Source organism: Pan paniscus, chromosome 23 (assembly GCF_029289425.2).
Source record: "Pan paniscus chromosome 23, NHGRI_mPanPan1-v2.0_pri, whole genome shotgun sequence".
NCBI classification, from domain to species: Eukaryota; Metazoa; Chordata; class Mammalia; order Primates; family Hominidae; genus Pan; species Pan paniscus.
Window position 1 is genome coordinate 55,928,998 of NC_085927.1, and position 20,452 is coordinate 55,949,449.

The following is a 20,452-nucleotide window of genomic DNA, read 5'->3' on the forward strand; positions in this document are numbered from 1 at the left end:
GAGACAGGGACGCCCCCGCACCCAGCCTCCTCACCATCCAGGTGGCCTGGGGGCGCCCAAGGCTTCGGGCAGCCCCTGAGCTGGGCCCAGGCCTCATGGCGGTCTCAGGGCAGGCAGGGCGAGAGCTGACAGGGAACAGATGAGGGAAGAGCACCCCACACACCCGGGGGTTCCACCATAAGACTTCCTCAGCGTTTCTCTTTCCTTCCAGGTCTTCCACCCTTGGCCACCTCCCCAGGTGATGCCTGAAGCTCAAGGGACTGTGTCCACCCTCAGGTCAGTACAGTTTGTGAATGTTGATGAAAATTGGGGCTCCCCACATCCCTCCCTTCTGGCTCCACCCTCCGCCGGGCTTGCCTGAAACTGGACACACACACACACACACACACACACACACACACACACACAGCACAGCACACACGTGTATATGCACCAGCCCCAGAGCTCTGGGGGCCAAGGAGCCAGGCAGGTGCTTGCTGCACATTGGCACGGGCTCAGCTGGATCTAGCCCGGCCTCCTGCTCCTTGCCCCTACCAGCCTCTTTCTGCAGCCACCAGCCTCTTTCTTTCTGCAACTGAGGGACCAGGGCTCCAAGCAGCTGGGTTTGGTCCAGGTCTGGCCCTGTTTTTTGGGCTCCCTTCTGCCTGAGTTGGGTGACACTCCTGTTTGCAAGGATCCAGCTGTCTCAAGGGCCCTGGGAGGGGAGGCCAGGGGCAGCCTAGGGGACCAGTGACTACAGGGCAATTTGCAGTACCTGCTGGGGGCTCAGCAGGTAAGATGTCCCCTGCCTGCTGCTGTCTGTCATGGCTGTCTTGTGGCCGTGGCCGGGGGCGGGATTGTCATGTTGGGAACTGCTCAGAGGCTGTGGCCAGCCTGAGGCCCCTTGCCCTGGCGAGCCAGCCCCCGAGTGCAGACTGTCGCCAATGATTCTTGCCTCCTGGGGCATCCGTGCGGCCATGTGGGTTGGGCAGGACTGGCATTCTCCCCTCCCCACCGTTGCCATGGCCAGGGGCGGGCCCACCTCCCGAGGCTGTGCGGAGAGGACCCCAGGCTGCTGCATGTGAGCAGAGCAGCCGGTGTCTGGCCCGGACCCCTCTGCCATCTGGGGCCCGGCGTGTTTACAGGTCGGCCTTGCCCGCCAGACTCTGCAGACGCTGCCCCGGGGCCTTTGTGTCTGCACGCAGGGCTGAGCCACCAGCCGAGCAGAGAGTGGGGAGGGACACAGGTGGGGAGTGGGGGGAGGCCCCTGGGGGAATCAGGGAGGAGGGGCAGGACAGAAGAGAAAGGGGATGAAGGGTAACAGAGGAAGGAGAACAGCGTGGGGACAGGAGAGGGGCAGGGACTGGGGAAGAGGAGACACAAGGCAGGACAGGGCAGGGCAGCCCTTGGAACTGTGGGGCTGTCACAGGGATACCAGCCTGGGGGAGCAGCTAACCCCAGGCATCTGACAGGGACCTAGTGGGTCTTGGCCAAGGTGATCTGGTCAACGGAACTGGGGTTTTCCTGGCACCCACCATAAGCCCAGGCCTGCCCGTGGGACCTCATCCCACCTGTACCCAGCCCTCCCTGTATACACAGCTGGCCACCATCTAATGTAATCCCTCTGACATCCCACAGGCAGCAGTGTTGGTCTCTAGGGTCCAAATGAAACAGACCCCACAGGCGTGTCCCTCACACAGGACTGAGCATGGAATGTGCCCCTCCCTGAGTCTCTGACTCCCAAGCCTGGACTGACATGTCCAGGGAGGCTGCGAGGGTGTGTCCCCTGGATCATGGGCAGGGGGCACCGTGTGCAGCTGCTGAGGCTCAGGATGTGTGGGAAAGGGCCTGGAGTGGAGGAGAAGAGGCCTGCAGGGGAGAGCGGACAGTCCAGGACTGGGACCAGCACCCCAATATGCATGATCCATGGAAGATGAGGCTGGTTGCACACAGAAGGTGCTTACTCAGTGCTCATCAGATGCCAGATGCTGGCGTAATCACCACAGGGGTCACACACCCTCCGTTAGGACCACCAGCAAGGCAGGGCCACCGTCCCACACTGTTCTTGCAGAGACGGAGACTGGGGATCAGGAGCCTGGCCCTACTCTGGCCTGCAGCCTTGGGGGCTGCTGGGGCTGTGGAGGGCCTCTGGGGTGCTGGCTTGGACTGGGGGAGCCATTGAAGGTCCATGGGGACCAGGACTCCTTCAGCAGCATTTGTTTTTTAGCTGACTCAAAACTGCTCCCCTTGGAGGCCTTGGCCCAGGATGGGGAAGCCTCAGCCGGGCAGGTCCCTCGGCCTTGCCCGGCTCTCATGGGCCTCACGCTCAGGAGGTGGCATCCTGCTGGCCACACCGTGGCATTAGCCCCGTGCCTCACCCACACTTGGTGGCAATAACAGGAGCCACAGCCCCAACCAGAGCCGGCGGCCGCGTGGCCCCCTTGATACCCGGCACTGGCTGGTTTTCTGAAGGGACTCGTTCCTGTTCTGGGTACCCTGGGTTCCGGCTGATGGAGAGGCCGCCCTGTCCTTCAGGAGTGGGTGCAGATGTGGGTGCATGGGAAACCCAGACGTGAGACGGGTGATGGCTTGGCACCCCATGGCAGAACCACGCTGAGAAGCCACATCGGCCAGCTCCAAGACTGCCTAGTGGACCTGGCATCCACGGCCTGAGAATGGGCCCCGGGGGACCACGGTGTGACCTCAGCAGCCTCTGCAGATGGTGGAGTGGCACTTTTTCTTCTCCCGAGAGGGTGAAGGGCATCAGCAGCGGCCCCAGGTGGCCTCCACATGCAGGTCGAGGGGACAGAGGTTTGTTCTCATGTCGAATACCCAGACGCCTTTTAAAATTATTTTAATGTTTTTATTTTCTATTTTTTTGGAGATGGGAGTCTCACTCTGTCTCCCAGGCTGGAGTGCAGTGGTGCGATCTCGGCTCACTGCAACCTCTGCCTCCCGGGTTCAAGTGATTCTCCTGCCTTAGCCTCCAGAGTAGCTGAGATTACAGGTGCCTGCCTCACACCAGGCTAATTTTTGTATTTCTAGTAGAGATGGAGTTTCACCATGTTGGCCAGGCTGGTCTTGAGCTCCTGACCTCAGGTGGTCTGCCCGCCTTGGCCTAAAGTGCTGGGATTACAGGTGTGAGCCACTGCGCCCAGCCCGATGCCTTTTTATACCCAGACAGAAGCAAGCAAGCCCTTACAATGGCCCTGCATTTGATCTTTCAGTCCTGCTGAAAATGCAGATGCTTCCTGACTTGCAGTGGGGTTTGTCCTGAGAAACCCACTGTAAATTGAAAATATTGTAAGTCAAAAAAGCATTTAATACACCTAACTACCAAACATCATATCTCAGCCCAGCCTCCCTGAAACGTGCTCAGAACACTTATGTTAGCCTCTAGTTGGGCAAAATCATCTAACACAAAGCCTATTCATGATAAAGTGTTGAAGATCTCCTGTTATTTATTCAACACTGTACTGAAGTGTGGTTGGTTTCTACTGAATTCATATCCCTTTGGGTTGAGAAATCTTAAGTTGGATCCTGGTAAGTCAGGGCTGTCCTTATGGACAAAATGCAGAGTGATGGCCCTCACACGGCACCTCCCTGTTGGCTTTGAGCAGCACTCTCTGGCTGGGAGAAACTTTAGTGAGCATGAAGTTGAGCCCTCACCGTGACGAGGGATGGGACAGGGTGCAAGGACAGCCACCTGCAACAGCACCTGGGTGAAACACCTTCTTGATTCGGTTCAGATTTGTTAGGAGTTCCTGTGGGCCAAGCCCCGAGCCAGTCACGTGGAGTCGTCCCTCTTCCTGATGGCCCTGCTGAGTGCCCCTCCCCTGAGGCTCCCAGAGCCCACGGGGCTTGCCCTGGCCACCAGGCTGGCATACAGCAGAGCAGGGCCCTGGCCCCAAGCTGCCCCACAGTAGAAACACCTCTGGGTTCCATGAACGTTGTCTCGCCAAGGCGTGGGGCCACCAGATCCCTCAGGGGCGGGGAAGGTCTGGGGTCTGGGCCGAGCCTTCCGAAGTCTGGCTGTGCAGTGGGTTCAGGCCCTGCCACTCAGACCCTAGCCGGGATGGTGCCGGGGTGGGCCAGGCCCCCAGCCCCAGTGCTCCTGGCAGTGCCCAAGGCTGCTGCCTCCTCAGCTCTGGCTTCCCTCCCTGGCCTGGTTGGTTGGGCACCTGGCCTCAGGCATGGCCCAGGCTGGGGGCCTTGCTCCCCACACAGTAGCGAGCTGAAAGCACTGCCACGTCCAACTCTGGGAAGGAGCAGGCTCCCAGTTCATCCCGCAGCCTCGTGTTGCTGCTCCAGCTGTCCCGGGTACGACGTGCCCTTCTCCAAAAACACCTCACCCACCCAGCCGCGCTGGCCTCGAGAACTGGGGAGTCAGAGGCCCTTGGCTGTCCCTGAAAAAGGAAAACGGGCCTCCTGATGGGGGCTTCCTGGGCTCACCCAACACAGAAGGACCTCCTAGTGCCCGTGTGCCGGCAGGTAAACCTCTTTGGGTCCCCGTTCCCTCATCCCTGAAACATGGGGAGCACAGTTGCTCCTGCGCTGGCTGTGGCTGTGGGGGAAGGAACAGCCACTCCATTCCTGCGTTTGATCAGGTTGTCACGAGGACTGAGTGAGTCACCAGGTGTGAGGGGCTTTGGTGGGTGCCTGGTGTGTCACAGTGGCAAAGCATTCACACTGGCCAGGTCCCCAGCTGGGAGCATGTGCCCAGGAGCCTGCGGTGTGCAGCTGGTCTAGCCTCACCGTGGAGCAGCCACGTGGGAGAGGCCCCGGGAACAGGCAAGGTGGCTGTGCCGTTCACACCCAGAGAGTCGTCAGGGCAACTGGTGACACGGTGATGGGGACAGTGGCACCTGCCCTTGATGCTGCCGTGTCACCCAGGCAGCCCCCACCCTGTGAACAGTGTGCAGGCTTCCCTAATTTCATTCTTGTTTTTTGATGCAGGCCCTGCCCGTGGCTCCGGATCGGCGGTCCCCATCAGAGGCCCGGGCTGAGTCCTCAGGTGTGTGAGTACCATCTTCCCCTGACCCGGTGTCCCCACGAACACCCCTCTGCCAGCCACAGCTCGGCCGCCCTGGGCCTTGGCCTCCCAGTCTGTGCAGTGGGGTTGGTGACGATCACAGGCTTCTGCTCTGTGCAGGTCGGGAGGGAGTGCCATGTGGCTGCACCCCTAGCCCAAGAGCAGCCTCGCTGCTGGACCTTTGGGTTCCCAATAAGATCTGGTGAAGACACATGGAGACCACTGCTGGGCGGGGGCAGGAAGGCGTCCCTGTGGCACCCTGGGGCCGCCCATCTGTTGGATCTGGGAGTGCTGACTGCCAGGCTCTACTCTGCATCCAGCGAGTGTTTGTTGGGGGCAATGGGGCCCGTGCCTTTTGTCCAGAGGAGGCCGGAGAAGGGGACACAAGAGGGGAGTGGACAGACGGTCACCAGGCAGATAAGCAGGACGGGGCTCGGGGCTTGTTTGGGAAGTGGCTGGTGCTGAGCTTGGCTGGGGCAGGGCTCCAGGAGGGGCCGAGTGGGCCCCACCCCCGACCCTTGTCGGCAGGGCCCCGAAAGTTCCACGCGGTGGGGTGGGTGCTGTGCAAGGTGGAGGGGGGAGCAGCTTCCCATCCCTGGAGCAGGTCCCCGGCGTCCCCGCTGTGGGGTGGGTGCTGTGGAAGGTGGGGCAGGGAGCAGCCTCCGATCCCTGGAGCAGGTTCCCCAGCGTTCCCGTGGCAGCCACTTCATGGCACAGTGGTCCCCGGAGTTCAGGCCAGGCCCTCGAGCCGCCTGTCTGGGGACCACTCCAACCTCAGGCAAATGAGGGGCGGCCCTCCCCGGGTCTGGGGGCAAAGGAAGGTTTTGAATCCGGAAGCCCAGGCTCAGTAGGCCCTTGCCACCTCCCCCAGAGGTCATGCCTCAGGCTAGGCCACCTGGGCTGCAACATGGGAGGGCATCAGTGCCCCAGGCAGCCCCCAGTCCCCCAGGGCCACTGCAAGACCCTTAGACGGGACGACAAGGCCTCTAGAAGCCCCGGCTGCTGGGAGCCTAGGCAGAAGAAGGGCCCACCTGCCTGTCTCTGGGGCCATGCGCGGGGCGGGCACTGTGCTGCTTTTCCGGTGGCTCCTCCTCCTCCCGGCCCCATCACCACTCCCACCCGCGGCGGCCTTTGTCTTCCAAGCGCTCTGCAAAATGGCCGCCCGGCCTGCCGCCATTTTGTAGCTGAGGTGGCCGTGGCCTTGGAGAGGCCTGGGAGGGAGGGCGGCCATGGCCTGCCTGCCTGCCCTTGGCGGCCTGGACAGAGCCCAGCGCCGGCCCCCGCCCAGTCTGGCCTTGGCCGTGGCTGCCCCAGGCTTGGCACCAGCCAGCCCTTGGCAAGGCAGCCCGAGAGTCCTGGCCCCTCACCCAGCCCTGCCGGCCCCTCGCCACCCTGAGGCAGCCCTGCTGAGCAGACAGAGAAGCCTTGAGCCAGGGCCGGGCTAGTACAGCCTCGCTGGCGGGGGAGCCCTGGGCCGAGGGCAGCTCAGGCAGGTGTGGGGCCCACCTGGGGTCCCGGCACCTCTGCAGGGGTGACGCCTTCAGGCCTTGACCGCTGCACCTATCGCGCTCCTGGCCTGGCCCGGCCGGGAGTGGGTCTCTCAGTGGCCAGCCCAACTTCTGGCTTAGAGAGGGGCACCGCCATCCTCAGGAAGAGGGCAGGGCCGCACTCTGGCCAGGATTTCCCTGTGTTGGGGCCAGCCAAAGTCTCTGACACACAGGAGTGGAGGACCTGTTCCCTCCTGGGCCTCTCCACAGCCCCCACTCTCCTGCAGGCCCCATCCCCGCAACCTCAGCCATTCCAGACAGCATCTCCCTCCTCACCAGAGCCCCTCGGCCTCTCCTGAGCCTCTGAGCTTGCTTCCTGCCCCGTCACAGGCCCATGCACCTGCCCTTCCAGCACCCAGAGGATCCCAAGCGGCACATTTCCGAAGGGACGGTCTCCAGGAACCCCCAGGGGCCAGGGTGGCTGCAGAGCAGCATCAGGGAGATGCTGGGTGTTGGCCGTGGAGGACAATTGTGTCCCTGGCCTGGCCAGGCGGGGAGGGGGCAGGTGGACCCTGTGGGAGCCCTGTGGGGTTGGCCACACATCGGTTCCTGCTATCCTTGCAACAAGATCCCCTGGAGGGCAGTGTGTCTCCTAGAAGAAGGCAGGAGAAATCACCACGTGAAGCAGAGAATGGCGTTTGATGAGTGTGTGCTTTTTCTAGGGGTCGACGCAGGTCCTCTGGGCAGCATGGGGTGGTGCCGGGTGGACCCCACGGTGGCCTGTGTTCTCCACGTGGCCGTGGGTCGGTTCCTCGCTGGAGGAGACCCTTCCCCAGACACCTGCCGGGCACCCAGCCAAGCCCTTGAGGCCTGGGAAGGTCTCTGGATGCCACCCTACACCCCGCCCAGACTCCTCTCCCTGTGGTTCCTGGACAGAACATTCCGTCACCACGAAACAAAGTTTGCCCAGGCCCTGCCTTCACCCTGGGAAAACCCAGCCGGGCATGGGAAGGAGGAATGCTGCCCGCCTGCCCGCCCAGACCAGAGTCGCCCCACATGCCAGGCCAGGCCCGCATCCTCCTGGGGCACACGGGAGCCCCAGGCTTCCCGGCAGGAAAAGCCCCCCACCGCAGAAGGGCTGGTCTCTGGTGGGGAGTTGCTGCTGGGTGGGGTGACCACAGGGCGGGGTTCAGGCTGGGGTATTTTTAATGATGTGGTTGCATCTGGTCACCGCCCCCCGCCACCCCCGATTCTTTCCTGCCCTCCCCACCTTGTGACCCAGACTGTGGCTTGAATTAAGAATGTTTTCAGATAAGTACACGCCTTTGAGGTTAAAAGTATGCCTAATGATTAAACACCAGACAGAGATCCCCACAGGAGAAGAGCGGGCTCCGCATTCCTGCTTTTCCCCTTTGGACTCCAAGCAAGCCTGTTTGTGTAACCCAGGAGCATTAAAGAGCAGCTTCCCCGGATTCTCCCCACAGCCCTGGGGGCTGGCGTCCTGACCCGTCATACGGAGGAGGCAGCTGAGGCCCAGAGGGGTTAACCTACCCCATCCCAGGCCCATCACTGAGGGAGACAGAGCAGGTCAGAACCAGGCCTGGCAGCCCCCAGGCCTGTGCCCCATGGACGCAGGTGTGTCTGCAGAGCAGGGTCCTCCCCTGCCAGTGCCAGCCCTCAGGTGTCTCGGGTGCTGCGTTACTCTTGTGAGCTTCCACGCTCACACCTGTGGCCACAACATTGGTGTCTGCTGGACCTCTGGCCCTGTTCTAGGTGCAGGACATGTGGCCACAGCAGGCCTGGCCCCTGCCCCAGGGAGTGGACATTCCCTGAGCCTGCCCCCCACCCCCACTGAGAATTTAGTGGCTATGAGAGAACAGGAAAGCAGGAAGCTAGACAGGGCACAGACCCCCGACGGTGGAGACCCTGACCCGGAGCACGTGGGTGTCAGTTTTGGGGAAGCCAGACAGGGAGGGTGCTAACAGGAGGGCCAGTGAGGGGACCTTGGGACCCCAGACAGCCCTGGAAGGAAGGCAGCCCTGGAAGGAAGGCAGCCCTGGGGTCCGGGCCACGCTCCATCCTGGGGGCACCCCCTTCCCACCTGCATGCAGTGTGCAGGGCCGGGGGAGGAGCCTGGATCTGAGGAGTGCAGTTCCGGTTGTGGCTTTGCTGCGGCGTCCCCATGGCATGCTGTTGGGGACCGTGAGACTGTGGGCGGCCTAGCTGTATTGCAGCCTGAGGCCAGAGGAGAGGTCAGTAACCCTTACCCGTCCCATCTTGATTTAAGTTTGATATTTTTAGATCATGGACGTTTCTGCATTGATTTTCTTTTTTAATTTTGCAATCAGATATTTCTGCTGATGGCTGGGTTTTTGGTCCTTTTAACATGCCTCCCACGCCTCGCCCTGGTCCCTGCCCTGCTGCGGCCGAGCCAGAGCCGCAGGCTGCCCCGTGTGTGTCTCGTTAGCTTTCTGGACCGTGTTTGCAGGAGGCCCGCTTCCCGTCCTAGCCCCCGGACGCCACCCCTCCCTGTCTTTTTCCCAGACCCATTGTTGGCACGGCTTGCTGAGCAGAGACACTGGCCGCTTTATGGGGAGAAACCCAATCAGGGTGGCGGGGGTGTGCTCCTTGGGGGGGTCCGGCTCCCAGTGGCCCTGAGCCAAGCCCGAGGTGACTTCGGGGTGACACCGTCTGTCTGCCTCACTTGCTCCAGACATCCGCCCGGCCCTGAAATGGCCACCTGCCCACCGAGGCCTCCGCACACCTGTCCTGGCTGGCCTGGCCCCTCCCCCGCCTGGGCCTGCCGGGCACCCTGCCCACGGGCAGACACCGTGGGGCCGGGGCAGCGCCCGGGAGGTGGCAGCTGGCAGATGGCAGAGCGCCTGCCGACTGCTCACTCCCCGTCAGCTCTGCTCAAGGAGCACCGTTCACGCTGCATGGCCCTCCCAGCCCTCATCCAGGCTGGCTGCGAAGGGTTTCTCTGGTCTGTCTCAGGAAGCCTCCTGAGAAAGGGGAGATTCCTGCTGTCTCCCCAGGCCTGAGCCCCATGCTCACCTCCAGGGCTGCCAGGCAGGTGGGCCTGGAGATCACCCCCGCACACACCCCACAACACGTGCAACTGGCCTTCTCCCCACCAGCTCAGAAATGGCTCCATGAGTGGGTCACGAAGCCGAAACATCAGTCTTTCCCCACCCCACACCCAAGAAAGCCCTGGTTGTGGGCTGGAGTTCTCCTGATTGCGTGCAGATCCTCCTGCGGTGGGGGTGGAGCCCGCTGAGGTCACAGCTTCTGTGTCCTGGTCCTGTGGAGCACAGCAGGGTTGGGTGTGCAGGAAATGTGTCCATACACCCTCCTCAGAGTCCCCCGGAGCGGGCACTGCCACATTCAGGCTCCCTGACCACTGCAGGCCTGGGTGGTCCAGATGCGAGTCCTAGAGCCTTGCGGGCAGAGCTGGGACTCACCAGGGAACACAGGGCCCTCAGGGGAAAGGAGCAGGAAAAAGCAGGGTGGTTGTGCCTGGCAGAGGGACAGGCCAGGGCAATGCTGGGAGCAGAGGCCTGCCCGGGACACTTGCTGCTCTGGGAGGCTGGAGGGGGAGCCCGGGCTGCGGGCACGCTGGGGAGGGGCAGAGACAGTAGAGAGGGTGTCAGCAGTGGTAGACGGCCTAGCTGGCTGGGAGCGTGGGCAGGGCTGGTGCTCAGGGAGGAGGAGGGAAGGGCACCTGCCACCCAGTGTCCCCACAGGCCCCTCAATAGCCTGGTGGGTGACTCTCCTGGTCCCCAGCAGGGCTGCCCTTGCTCGAGGTCACACGGTACAGGGCTGCAGGGAACCACGGTATGTCTGCTCCCATCCAGCGTCTTGGGCTTAGCCCCGGGGACCCACATCCCTTCCTGCCTGGATGCACCTCCCTGGCCTTTGCACCCCGTGCCCATCCTGCAAGGGCACTCCTGCCAGAATGGGCTGGAGTGAGGTGAAATTTTGATTCACTGGACAAGCCCTTGCCGAAGCCCTGCAGCCCCAGACTGGATCCTGTGGGCCCCTCCCGGGGGTTTCCACTCGTGGGAGAACCCCAAGCCTTCCTTGTCCTGGGTCCCAGGGGAAGCCACAGCCCCCCTGGACCCTCAGCATCCTCCTCGGTGCAATGGGGGCTTAACCCCTCCCTCCATAGTCCAGCCACCTGCTGACAGGCCAGGCACCCGGGAAAGCAGCACCAGGCTGTCCCCCCTGTGCATCCTCCCGCCCTCCTCTGAGCCCTAGAGCATCCAGGCACCAGCCTGGCAGGGCACAGGCTTCCCAGCTGGGGGACATGACCACTGACCACTCAAGGACAGGCTTGGGTCTTGGTCGCCTCTGACCTGGCATTGTCCAACACAGGGCTGGCCACGGAGGCCATTCCATCCAGGCCCTTACAGGGGTGGGTGAGCCACTAGGCGAGAGACGGGCCAGGCTGGAGTGTCGGTTCTGGTGCGGGACGGCTGGGCAAGGCCCAAGGTCACAAAGGGGTTCAGAGCTGGGTAAGGCCACGTCTCTTCCAGAGCTGACACTTGTCACTTTTGTTTTTAAAACCCAACAGGTCAAGAAGTGGCGCTGACCTGGAGCCCCTGCCTGGGGCTGGCCTTCCTCACAGTGAGCTGGGCCTCCTGCCATCCTGGCTCTGGAGGTAGGAGGAGCCGTGGGAGGGCTGATAGGGAGGGAGGGCTGTCTCAGAGCCAGGCCACTCCCGGTCCTCTCCAGGCCCCACCCTCAGGCACAGAGGTCCTTAGATGGGGACTTGATGGTCTCACAGCCAAACCTTCGCCCAGGCTGTGGCCTCCCCTGAAGCCATGTCTCTTCTTGTCTTCCCGCCACTCTTCCAGCAAGCTCCCCCCATTGGCCCACCTCATCTGCCCACTGTGCTCTTGGGGCATGGTGATCTTTGACCCTGGTGGTGCACCCCTCAGGCTGGACAGGGCCTGCAGGAGCCATGGTTCATTGCAGGGCGTCTGAGTGGAAGAGGCACGCTCAGCCTCACCTCCACACCCTGAAGACTCACTCTCTGGCCCTGGGCTCTGTTGTGTGCACCGCCTGTCTGCAGGGCCCAGCCTGCCTCGAGCACTCCCTGGGGACAGAAGCTCCTGCACTGGCCTCTCCTGTCACCTAGCCACCGGGCATTCTGGAGTGCAGCCCTCATGCCCCGAGGCCACCTGCCATCGCCCAGGATGACTCAAGATGCCACCTGGGTAAGTCTAGCCCAGAACGAGAAAGGCCGAATGAGGGAAACTGAGTCACATCTGCTTCTCCCAGGTGGGGCTGGGGGCCCAGGGGGAGGGCACTTGTGGTGACGACCAGGGTGGACTAGGGGCCTGTCTCCCATTCTGTCTCTGCCACACGTTATAGAGCCCGACCTGTGGGCTGGGGCCCCCCATGGTGAGCGCACTGCAGGCTCTAGGAGGCTGAAGTCCTGGCCTGGGGGACCTGTGGGGGCCAGGCTGGGGCCATTGGAATCAGTATGGTGGTCCCCACCTGCACTCCAGCTCCGATGGCTGATGACGGGGGCCCTGGCAGCTGACCCTTTGCCTCAGTGGGGAGACCACGGCTTACGAGGGCATGAGACCTGCCCAGAGCATAGCCCAGAGGCCGGCCTGGATTCTCACAGCTCCGCCCACTGGGCTGTCCTGCCCCACCCCCTTTTTAGCCTGCCGGGACCATGAGTCAGAACCCAGTAGGTGTGAGGGGACCCAGCCAGCCCAGGTGGCCAGTCCAGCCCGAGGGGGTGGGGGTCTCAGAGATTAAGTCAGGAGCCCAGAGTGCGTGCTTAGGGTGCAACCCACCCCACAGCCTCCCCCAAGGCACCTCCCGGGGGTGCAGATGGGGGCAGACGCAGGGACACTCAGGGTGGACCACCTGACTGGGAGCTGATTATGAGGTGTGTGACAGCCTGAGTCAGCCTGAGCTCAGAGGAGCTGGGATGGCCTTGATCTTCCCCCTCTGGCCACTCACCACAGCTGGGAGGGTCCAAGGAGACCCTCAGCCACTGTCCCTTCAGCCCCCACCCCACCCTGGCTGGCTCTGCCCGGACAGTCCTTAGGGATATCTTGGTCCTGCCCACCAGCCAGGGGACCCAGAATTGGAGCAGGGGAACAGGACCCCCAGACCCACTCATACCGCTTTTGTTCTGAGGCCTTGAGGGAACACGGGGTCTTCGCGACCCCAAGCGAGATGATGCTGGGACAGAGGAGGGTCGGGCTGCATTGGGGCCCTCCTGGTCCCCACTCCTGGGTGAGTCAGCATCTCAGTCTCCAGTTCTGGGTGGGCGGCACCAGGTGTGAGCCTCAGTGGTCTCCTTGCTGGCTAAGGACCTGGGATTTGCTCCAGTGCCCCTCGGGAGGGAGTAGGACACGTGCCCAGAGAGCAAGCAGACCCCCTCCCTGACCAACTTCTGAGAGCAAAGACACCTAGAGCTAGAGATTCAGCACCCCCTGAGCCTCAGTTTCTCCACTATGAAGTGGGATCCGTGATCTCAGCCTTACCAGGGCTGTGAGGATTAAAAGGTCCAGCCCAGCCTGGGGCCTGCCTGGAGTAGGCAGCCTGCTCAGGATGGGCTGTGGAAGGAGGGCTGGGGTAGACATTTCAAGTCCACTTGGGCATGGGGAGCTGAGAGCTAGCATGCCGTTTAACTTGGCAGGAAGCAGGCCGGGCACAGTGGCTCATGCCTGTAATCCCAGCACTTTGGGAGGCTGAGGCGGGCGGATCACGAGGTCAGGAGATCAAGACCATCCTGGCTAACACGGTGAAACCCCCTGTCTACTAAAAATACAAAAAATCAGCCGGGCGTAGTGGTGGGCGCCTGTAGTCCCAGCTACTCAGGAGGCTGAGGCAGGAGAATGGCGTGAACCCAGGAGGCGGAGCTTGCAGTGAGCCGAGATCGCGCCACTGCACTCCAGCCTGGGCAACAGAGTGAGACTCCATCTCAAAAAAAAAAAAAAGCTTGGCAGGGAGCAGAACATTTGGACCTCACTCTGCTGCCCCCCTTGGCTGTGTGACATCCAGGTCACGTTGCCTCTCTGGGCCTCGGTCTCCTCACCTGTTTAAGAGGGGTTGACAGTCGTACCTGCCCCCTCAGCTTTTCCCCAGGAAGGTGGTAGCCACAATTAGCATTTGTTGAGGCTGACCCTGCACCAGGCCCAGGATAGGCGGGGCTCAGGGAGGCCCGTCTCTTGCCACGTTCCCCTGCTAGGGGAGCCCCGAGGCCCTCTCAGTGTCATCCTCATGCTACACTCTGTCCCAGCCCTGTGAGTCCCAAGCTAGGGCACTGAGTGTGCCAGCACCCGCAGGGACAGGCACTGGACCCTGGGTGGACCTGAGGGTCTGTGACTCCCCCCCAGCTGCTCTCCCCTAGAGGCCACTTCCCTCAAGGAAGGAAAGAACCTTCCCGCCACCTCCTGCAGTACACTCAGCTCAGGCCAGCCTGCACAGCAGGGCCAGAACCGGGGCCCCTGGGGAGGGATGCCTGCCTGCCCAGTGGGAGGAGACAGCACGCCCATGAAGCTGCTACTCAGCCAGCCTGGGGGCCACGAGTGCTGCTTCTGGTGGCGCTGTGCAGGGAGGGAGGGGGCCGAGCAGGGTGGGCACTCGCATGCCTGTGTCTTGCTGGCCTTCGACAGATGACAGCCCTCCTCCTAGGGTCTCCAGTGCAGAGTTCCTTGGGGACATTATGGCCACTCCTGTCCAGATGAGAGGGAGCCGGCTGCCTGTGACAGCGTCGCAAAATGCCGCTAGGGCTTTCCCTCCCTCCTCCTTTCTCTCTTCCTCGTCCCTCTCTGGTTGGTGGTTTCCTGCAGGCTCCCGTCCCTGCTGGTGCTGGCCACAATGTCCCCACTCCCAGGGTTTCAGCGTCCCAGCCCCCTGCACCCACCGCGCCTGCCCGCCAGAATCCCTGTGCCCTTGGTGCCTGTGGCCTGCCGAGCCTCAAGCCCCTGTTCTCCTCAGCCCTCTTTCCTCCCTCGCCCCAGGAGGTGCCTCTGGAAGCCATGGAGTCCCATCGGCACCAAGACCGACTGCCCTTTGGGGTGAGGTAGTAGGTTGTATAGTTTGGGGCTCTGCCCTGCTATGGGATAACTATACAATCTACTGTCTTTCCTGAAGTGGCTGTAATATCTGCGGTGGACAGAGCGTCTGGAACCCTGGCTGGGAGCGGGCAGGGGCAGGTTTGGGGGCAGCCTTGGCAGCAGTCGGGGGCAGGGGCCGCCTACACTAAGAAGTCTGACAGGCCTAGGTGCCAGTTGCTGTGTGACCTTGGACAGGCCCCTGATCTCTCTGGGTCTCAGTTTCCTCTTCTGTAAAATGGAGGCAAATGAGGATGGAAGGAGATGCGGTGTGGAGCATCGAGGGCAGAGGAGAGCTGAGCCGACCCCACCCTCTGCCCCAGCCGCACTGAGAGAGGCGATCCATGCAGCTGTTTGTCTGACCTCTGTCTCCCAACACTCCCCAACACTCCCCCCGCCATCAGGCCCAGGCTCATGGGTGGCCCTGAGCCGTACCCTCCACTGAGCACCAGGAGAAGGCACCATGGGGCCAGGGGTGGCCGAGACGTTTGGAGGTCACAGGGCTGCGAGTATTGGCGTTGCCCATCACCCCAGGTTCCCAGCACGTGCCCCAGCCTGGCCAGCTCAGTGGCAGGGCCTCTGCCTGTGGAGGAAGGGAGCCAAGGCACCTTTCCTGAGCAGGAAGTGAGAGGAACAGCTCTGCATACACTGGGTCCCACATGGCACAATCTGAAGGCAGACAGTGGCTCCTCTGTACCTGGGGAAACTGAGGCCCAGAGAGCCAGGGGCTTCCCGAGACCAGCCAGCAGCAGCTGCCCCTTCCTGGGGTGCCATCTCCCCTGTCCCTCCTGCCCTGCGCCTGCCCAGCCCTCCTGCTCTGGTGACTGAGGACTGCCAGGCAGGGGCTGGTGCTGGGCGGGGGGCGGCGGGCCCTCCCGCAGTGCAAGGCCGGGCCTGGCGGGGTGAGGTAGTAGGTTGTGTGGTTTCAGGGCAGTGATGTTGCCCCTCAGAAGATAACTATACAACCTACTGCCTTCCCTGAGGAGCCCAGTGACACGACCCCATGGGAGGGCTGCCCCCTACCTCAGTGACACGACCCCACGGGAGGGCTGCCCCCGACCTCAGTGACCTGCAGGGGGCCTGAGCCGAAGCTGGGAGCTAGAGTCAATAAAGCTGTTCTGACCATGAACTTGGAACTGGCCCCTTTCATTCTGGAAGCCCAGGGACTGGGTTCTGGGGCGCGTCTGCTGCGGGACAGTGTGGAGGCCCCTGGCCACAAGCTGTTCCAGGTCATGAGACTTGTCTGCTCACGCCTCCTGGTGCCTCCAGAGTCCTCAGTTGGCTCCGTGCTGTACCCTGGGCTCAGGATCCCAGGCCCAGCCCGTTCTCTGCCCTCTCGTGCTGCCTTTGAGCCAGGCGGGCTGAACACCGGGACCCAGGCCCGGTGGAGAGGTCCCCACGGGGCAGCCACCAAGGCCCCAGGTCAGCAGCTCAGAGCACTGCCAAGTCCTGGCTCCTGAGGCCACCTCCGTGCCTTAAGTGCCTTGACCAAAGTCTGGACGTGCCTGGCCTTCCGTCCTCCCTCAGGACAGTTTCCAGGGCACCCGTAATTCCTCTGACTGACTGCCATCCCAAAAGTGCACCCATTCTCCTGGGAGGCCTCAGGCCCTCGTCTAGCAGCTGCCGTAGGCTGGGCCCAGTGATCCCGCCCTGGGCATGTGGGGTGGGCTTGTTCATGCCTGGCCCAGCACCGAGAGCCTCTGGTGGGGAGGGGCTGACACAGCTGGGCCCACACCTCCCCCACCCAAGTGCCCATCCTCGCCTCTCCTGTTGACCCAGGCCACAATCTTGGCCCAGATTCCCCCCTGTGCCCTCCTGGCCTGCCTTGGTTCTGCAGGCAACCCCAGCCCTGCATGGCCATGTCTGGGCAGACCGGCACCCCTACCCTGACACCCATCTGTGCCAGTCCTGCACGGCAAACACCTCAGAGCCCAGGCCTGCCTACCCTCCCGGAGCTGCTGCCACACTGTGGGCCAAGGGCAAAGGGAGCGTGGAGGAGGGGCCCAAGGGCAGGAGGGCTTCCTAAAGCAGGGACCATCTGAGCTGGGTCTTGACAGCTGCATAGGAGTTTGCAGCTGGAGATGAGTGACGTGCCCCATGGTCCCTTCTCCCATCATCCTCTGGGGCCAGAGTGGGTGACACATGGGCATTGTCCAAATCCCCTTCTTCACCCCATAATTAGTCAGCAGCCACATCTGGCCACTTCTGTCCTCTAAACACCATTTCCATCCCTCCCCACTCCCACTGCCAGGCCTCAGAGTCTCAGAGCAGCCCCCTCTGTCTCCGGAGCAGATCTCTGCTGACACCCTTGCCTGCACTGCCTCCCAGCACCCCTCCCTCATGCCTGTGCTCACCTCCACCAGGACTCTCCTGCTCACCACGACTCCCCCACCCCTCAGTCCACGGCTCAGACCCATCTCTGGCCACCGCAGCCCCTGTCTGTGTCTGAACAGACTGTGAACATCCCGAGGAGCCAGCCTTTCCTCCCAGCCCCCATATTGTGTAGTTGGAGCAGGGTTTGGCCCTGCAGAGCTCAAGGCCTGGTCGGGGAGCTGCCAGGGACACACAGTGGCCATGTGTTGGGGTCAACATCACAGTGGAGCAGCCCAAGGGCTGGGGAACCCTAAGGATCCCTGGACCCAGCCCTGCAGTCAGGGGCGGCTTCCTGGAGGAGGTGATGCCTGGCTCACCCCACTTCCCTCCCTACCCTCCAGCTGACCAAAACCTTCCCTGCTGACTGGCCGTCCCTAGAGATGGGGTTGCCAAAACTCGCCCAAAATATAGGATGAGGGCAGCCTGTGGAAGCTCTGGGGGTGACAGGCCTAGATTGGTCACTCTGCTCACCAAACCTGTTTCCCATCTCGCAGTGGGGTCACCGTAGCTTCCACCTCCCAGGGCACCCATGAGGATTTGAGCTGATACCAGATCAGAGTGCCCAGGGATGTGGATGAGTTGCCTTGAGAACAAAGTCCAGGGAGGAAAGCCGGGGACCAAGGACCTTCAGGATGGCCCCAGCTTCCCGGGCTGTGCGGGAGCCACGTGCCACGGACCCCTCCCAGCTCAGGCAGTACCGCCAGAGCACAGCCTTACCCTACAGAAGAAAGGTCGGCGTGGCCCTGTCCTCTGAAGAGATGAGGGCTCAGAGAGACTCGAGGGGGCTCCTGGGCTGTCCAGAGTGGGCCCTTTGAGAGACCCCTGGGCCCTAAGGTTCAAGTAGGCCACCGCTGACCTTGGCCTTCCTAGGAGGGATGCAAAGCCAGCCCACCACTTGAACCCGGCAGCCTGAGCACCGAGGGACAGGGCCGCCATCCAGGGCCAGGGCTAGGACAAGGCCAGCAAGGTGGCAGACACGGAGCATCTCGGCCGGGGGGCCTTTCTTGGGTCACACATCAGCACGGGGCACAGAGCTGAGAGCCCAGAAAGAGTCTCGTTTCCATTTCTTTTAAAACGGGAAGGGAAAATGACCCCTCCAATACTGAACATATAATGTATAATGAGTATATTATAGACTGGTGTAGATGATGGGGTGAATATAGCGCGAACCCAGCCTGGGTTCTGGGTGTCTTACCACCCCAGTCATGGGTGTGGTTTGTGATTTTGTTGTGAATTGTGGAGGGAGGGCCCAGGAGGGCCACGTGCCCTGCCAGGGAAGCCATAGAGAGCCCTGCCCCGGGAGGTCAGTGCCTCCTTCAATGCCTGTGATCCCTCGCCCCGCCCTGCTTCCCCTACCATCCGCCCCGCCTGGGCAGCCCGGACCACTGCCCGCCAGCCACCCCCGCCTTCGGACTGTGCATTTCCCGACAGCGACACCGTGTGGCAACAGCCCCCACCTCCGAGGCCAGCCCCGCCTGCACCCCCCCCACCTCCGAGGCCAGCCCCGCCTGCACCCCCCCCACCTCCGAGGCCAGCCCCGCCTGCACCCCCCCAACCTCCGAGGCCAGCCCCGCCTGCACCCCCCCACCTCCGAGGCCAGCCCTGCCTGCACCCCCCCACCTCCGAGGCCAGCCCCGCCTGCACCCCCCCCACCTCTGAGGCCAAAGCTGTGAATAGGGTGACCCCTTCTGGGCTGTGGAAGCCTCGGGTTTGAGGACAATCCTGGGGAGGGACCCCAGGGCGCCTCCCGCTCTCCTGGCGTGTGTGTGTTTGCAGGGGAGGTGTGGGGGCCTCTGTGCCCATCACAGCCACATGCCGCGACCGCCGGCCACCGCCGCGGGACTCCCGCCCACCTACGCCCCGCTCACCACCAAGGAGCTGTCAGCATCACTGCCCCCAACGGCATCTGGCAAAACTGTTGGGGGTGAGCCAGAGGGAGCACCCCCGTCCCCAACAGCGCTGAGTTGAGAGCCACATCTGTCTCCAGGCACCGCCACCAGCAGGAAGGGAGGCCAGCCTGAGCCTGGGAAGACTCCGGAGCTGGGTTATCTGAAGGCCGGGAGTTCAGGTGGCCCCAGGCAGAAGAGGTGGCACAGTGAAGGTCCACACATGGGAGGTGGGCGGAGTGGCTGAGCCTGAAAGTTGGCATCTGGGCCCACCAAGGACAGGCCTGCCATGTTTGAGCCCTGAGCTGAGCCTCCCCAGAGCCTGGGAGGAGGCTGGAGCCCCAATGAAGGGCCTCAGATGCCAAGGAGGGAGGTCAGGCCCTAGGGCTAAGCCCCTGGCACAGACTCATACCCACACAGTGGCATTTAGTGAAATGGGCTCCTCTGACATTGCCTCCTGAAACAGGCAGGGTCTGAGGGGTCAGGTCTGATGAGGCCTGGGGGCATCCCTGTGCCAGCTGGGTGAACATGGCTGGTCACTGTCCCATTCTGAGTTCAGCCTCTTTCTAGAACAAGAAGGGAGGTGGCACCAGCCAGGTCACACATCTCAGATCTTGGACAACTGGGGAGCTGAGGTAGACCAGGAAGGGGAAGGCTTTCAGGTCTGGCTTGCTCAAGGGACTCAGCTCCTACCCCGGCCCCAGCTGTTGCTGAGCCTGAGGGCAGTTGGTGCTGCCAGGTGCCTTGTGTTGGCCTCCCTGCATGCGTCCTGCCTGGTGGCCCAAGTTCAGCATCCACACTTATGCCAGCCAGTGCCCTATACCACCCTCACCCTTCCAAGGCTCCCACAGCCTTCAGGGCTGCCCAGTGTGAGAGCTGCTGTGAGTCTATATGGGTAGCTTGGTTTCTCTGATTGGGAGCAGCTTCCCCAGGGATGGGAGCAGGACCCAGACAGTTGCTGTAAATGCTGGTGTGTCGGCCCCTCTGGTGCTGCATTGGTGACATCCAAGGCCTGATCTGCTTCCTGACAGTCCCCAGAGGGCCACCATCCTCAGCCCATTTCATGAATGTGGAGACAGAGGCTCAGAGAGGTGGAGTGACTTTCCCAAGGCCACACAGCAGGCCGGGTACAGCTGGAATGGGCGGCCAGCTCTGTCCACCCCATGATCTGTGGCTGTCTTGCCTTCCAGGCTGCCTGGGGTTGGGAGAGTAATGGTGGCATAGGGGACAACAGGTTGTGTTCTGGGGTCCCTTCCCTGGGGCCAAGGAACTGGGCCAGGCCCAGGGCCCTGCCAGGTACCTCGCTTCCAGCCTTGTCCCTGAAGGTCCTCATGCAGGAGAAAAGCAGCCACCTGCACACCGCTGTCCGGCCTCCCCAGAAGGAATCCCCCTCAGCACTTGACCTGGGTTCAAACATGGCGGGCCTGTCCTTGGTGGGCCCGGATGCCAACTTTCACCCCTCTCAAATCCTGGGCATCTAGGCTTTGTCTCCAGCCAAGCCCCAGGCAGGCAGCACTGCCTGGACAGGCAAGCAAGACATACTGGCCCTCCTGCAGTCCCCGGAAATAAAACAGAGAAGAGCAGCCCTTCCTCAAGAAGGCCTCACCGCGT

The 20,452-nt window shown here is 62.5% G+C and overlaps 1 protein-coding gene and 2 non-coding genes across 12 annotated transcripts in view; all 3 read left to right on the plus strand.

Moving 5' to 3' along the window:
* LOC117978716 (uncharacterized) overlaps window positions 1-15,711 on the plus strand; it is a 40,811-nt gene extending 25,100 nt beyond the window's left edge. For 3 of the 10 annotated variants that reach the window (XR_010111764.1, XR_010111765.1, XR_010111766.1), the window contains 4 exons: window positions 212-276; window positions 4,936-4,993; window positions 11,072-11,158; window positions 11,573-15,711. Coding sequence is in view for 1 of the 10 variants with exons in the window: in XM_063603202.1 (XP_063459272.1) it covers window positions 212-276; window positions 11,072-11,158; window positions 11,573-11,819 (399 nt within the window). In the remaining 9 variants the exon portion in view is untranslated. Of the gene's footprint in view, window positions 1-211; window positions 277-4,935 lie in introns of all 10 variants that reach the window. The other 7 variants (XR_010111769.1, XR_010111763.1, XR_010111768.1 and 4 more) reach the window with 6 other exon arrangements.
* MIRLET7A-1 (microRNA let-7a-1) lies at window positions 14,548-14,617 on the plus strand. The gene has a single exon (NR_163128.1). It is a non-coding gene; the product is annotated as a microRNA let-7a-1 (primary transcript).
* MIRLET7B (microRNA let-7b) lies at window positions 15,486-15,561 on the plus strand. The gene has a single exon (NR_163101.1). It is a non-coding gene; the product is annotated as a microRNA let-7b (primary transcript).
* Window positions 15,712-20,452: the final 4,741 nt, after the last annotated feature.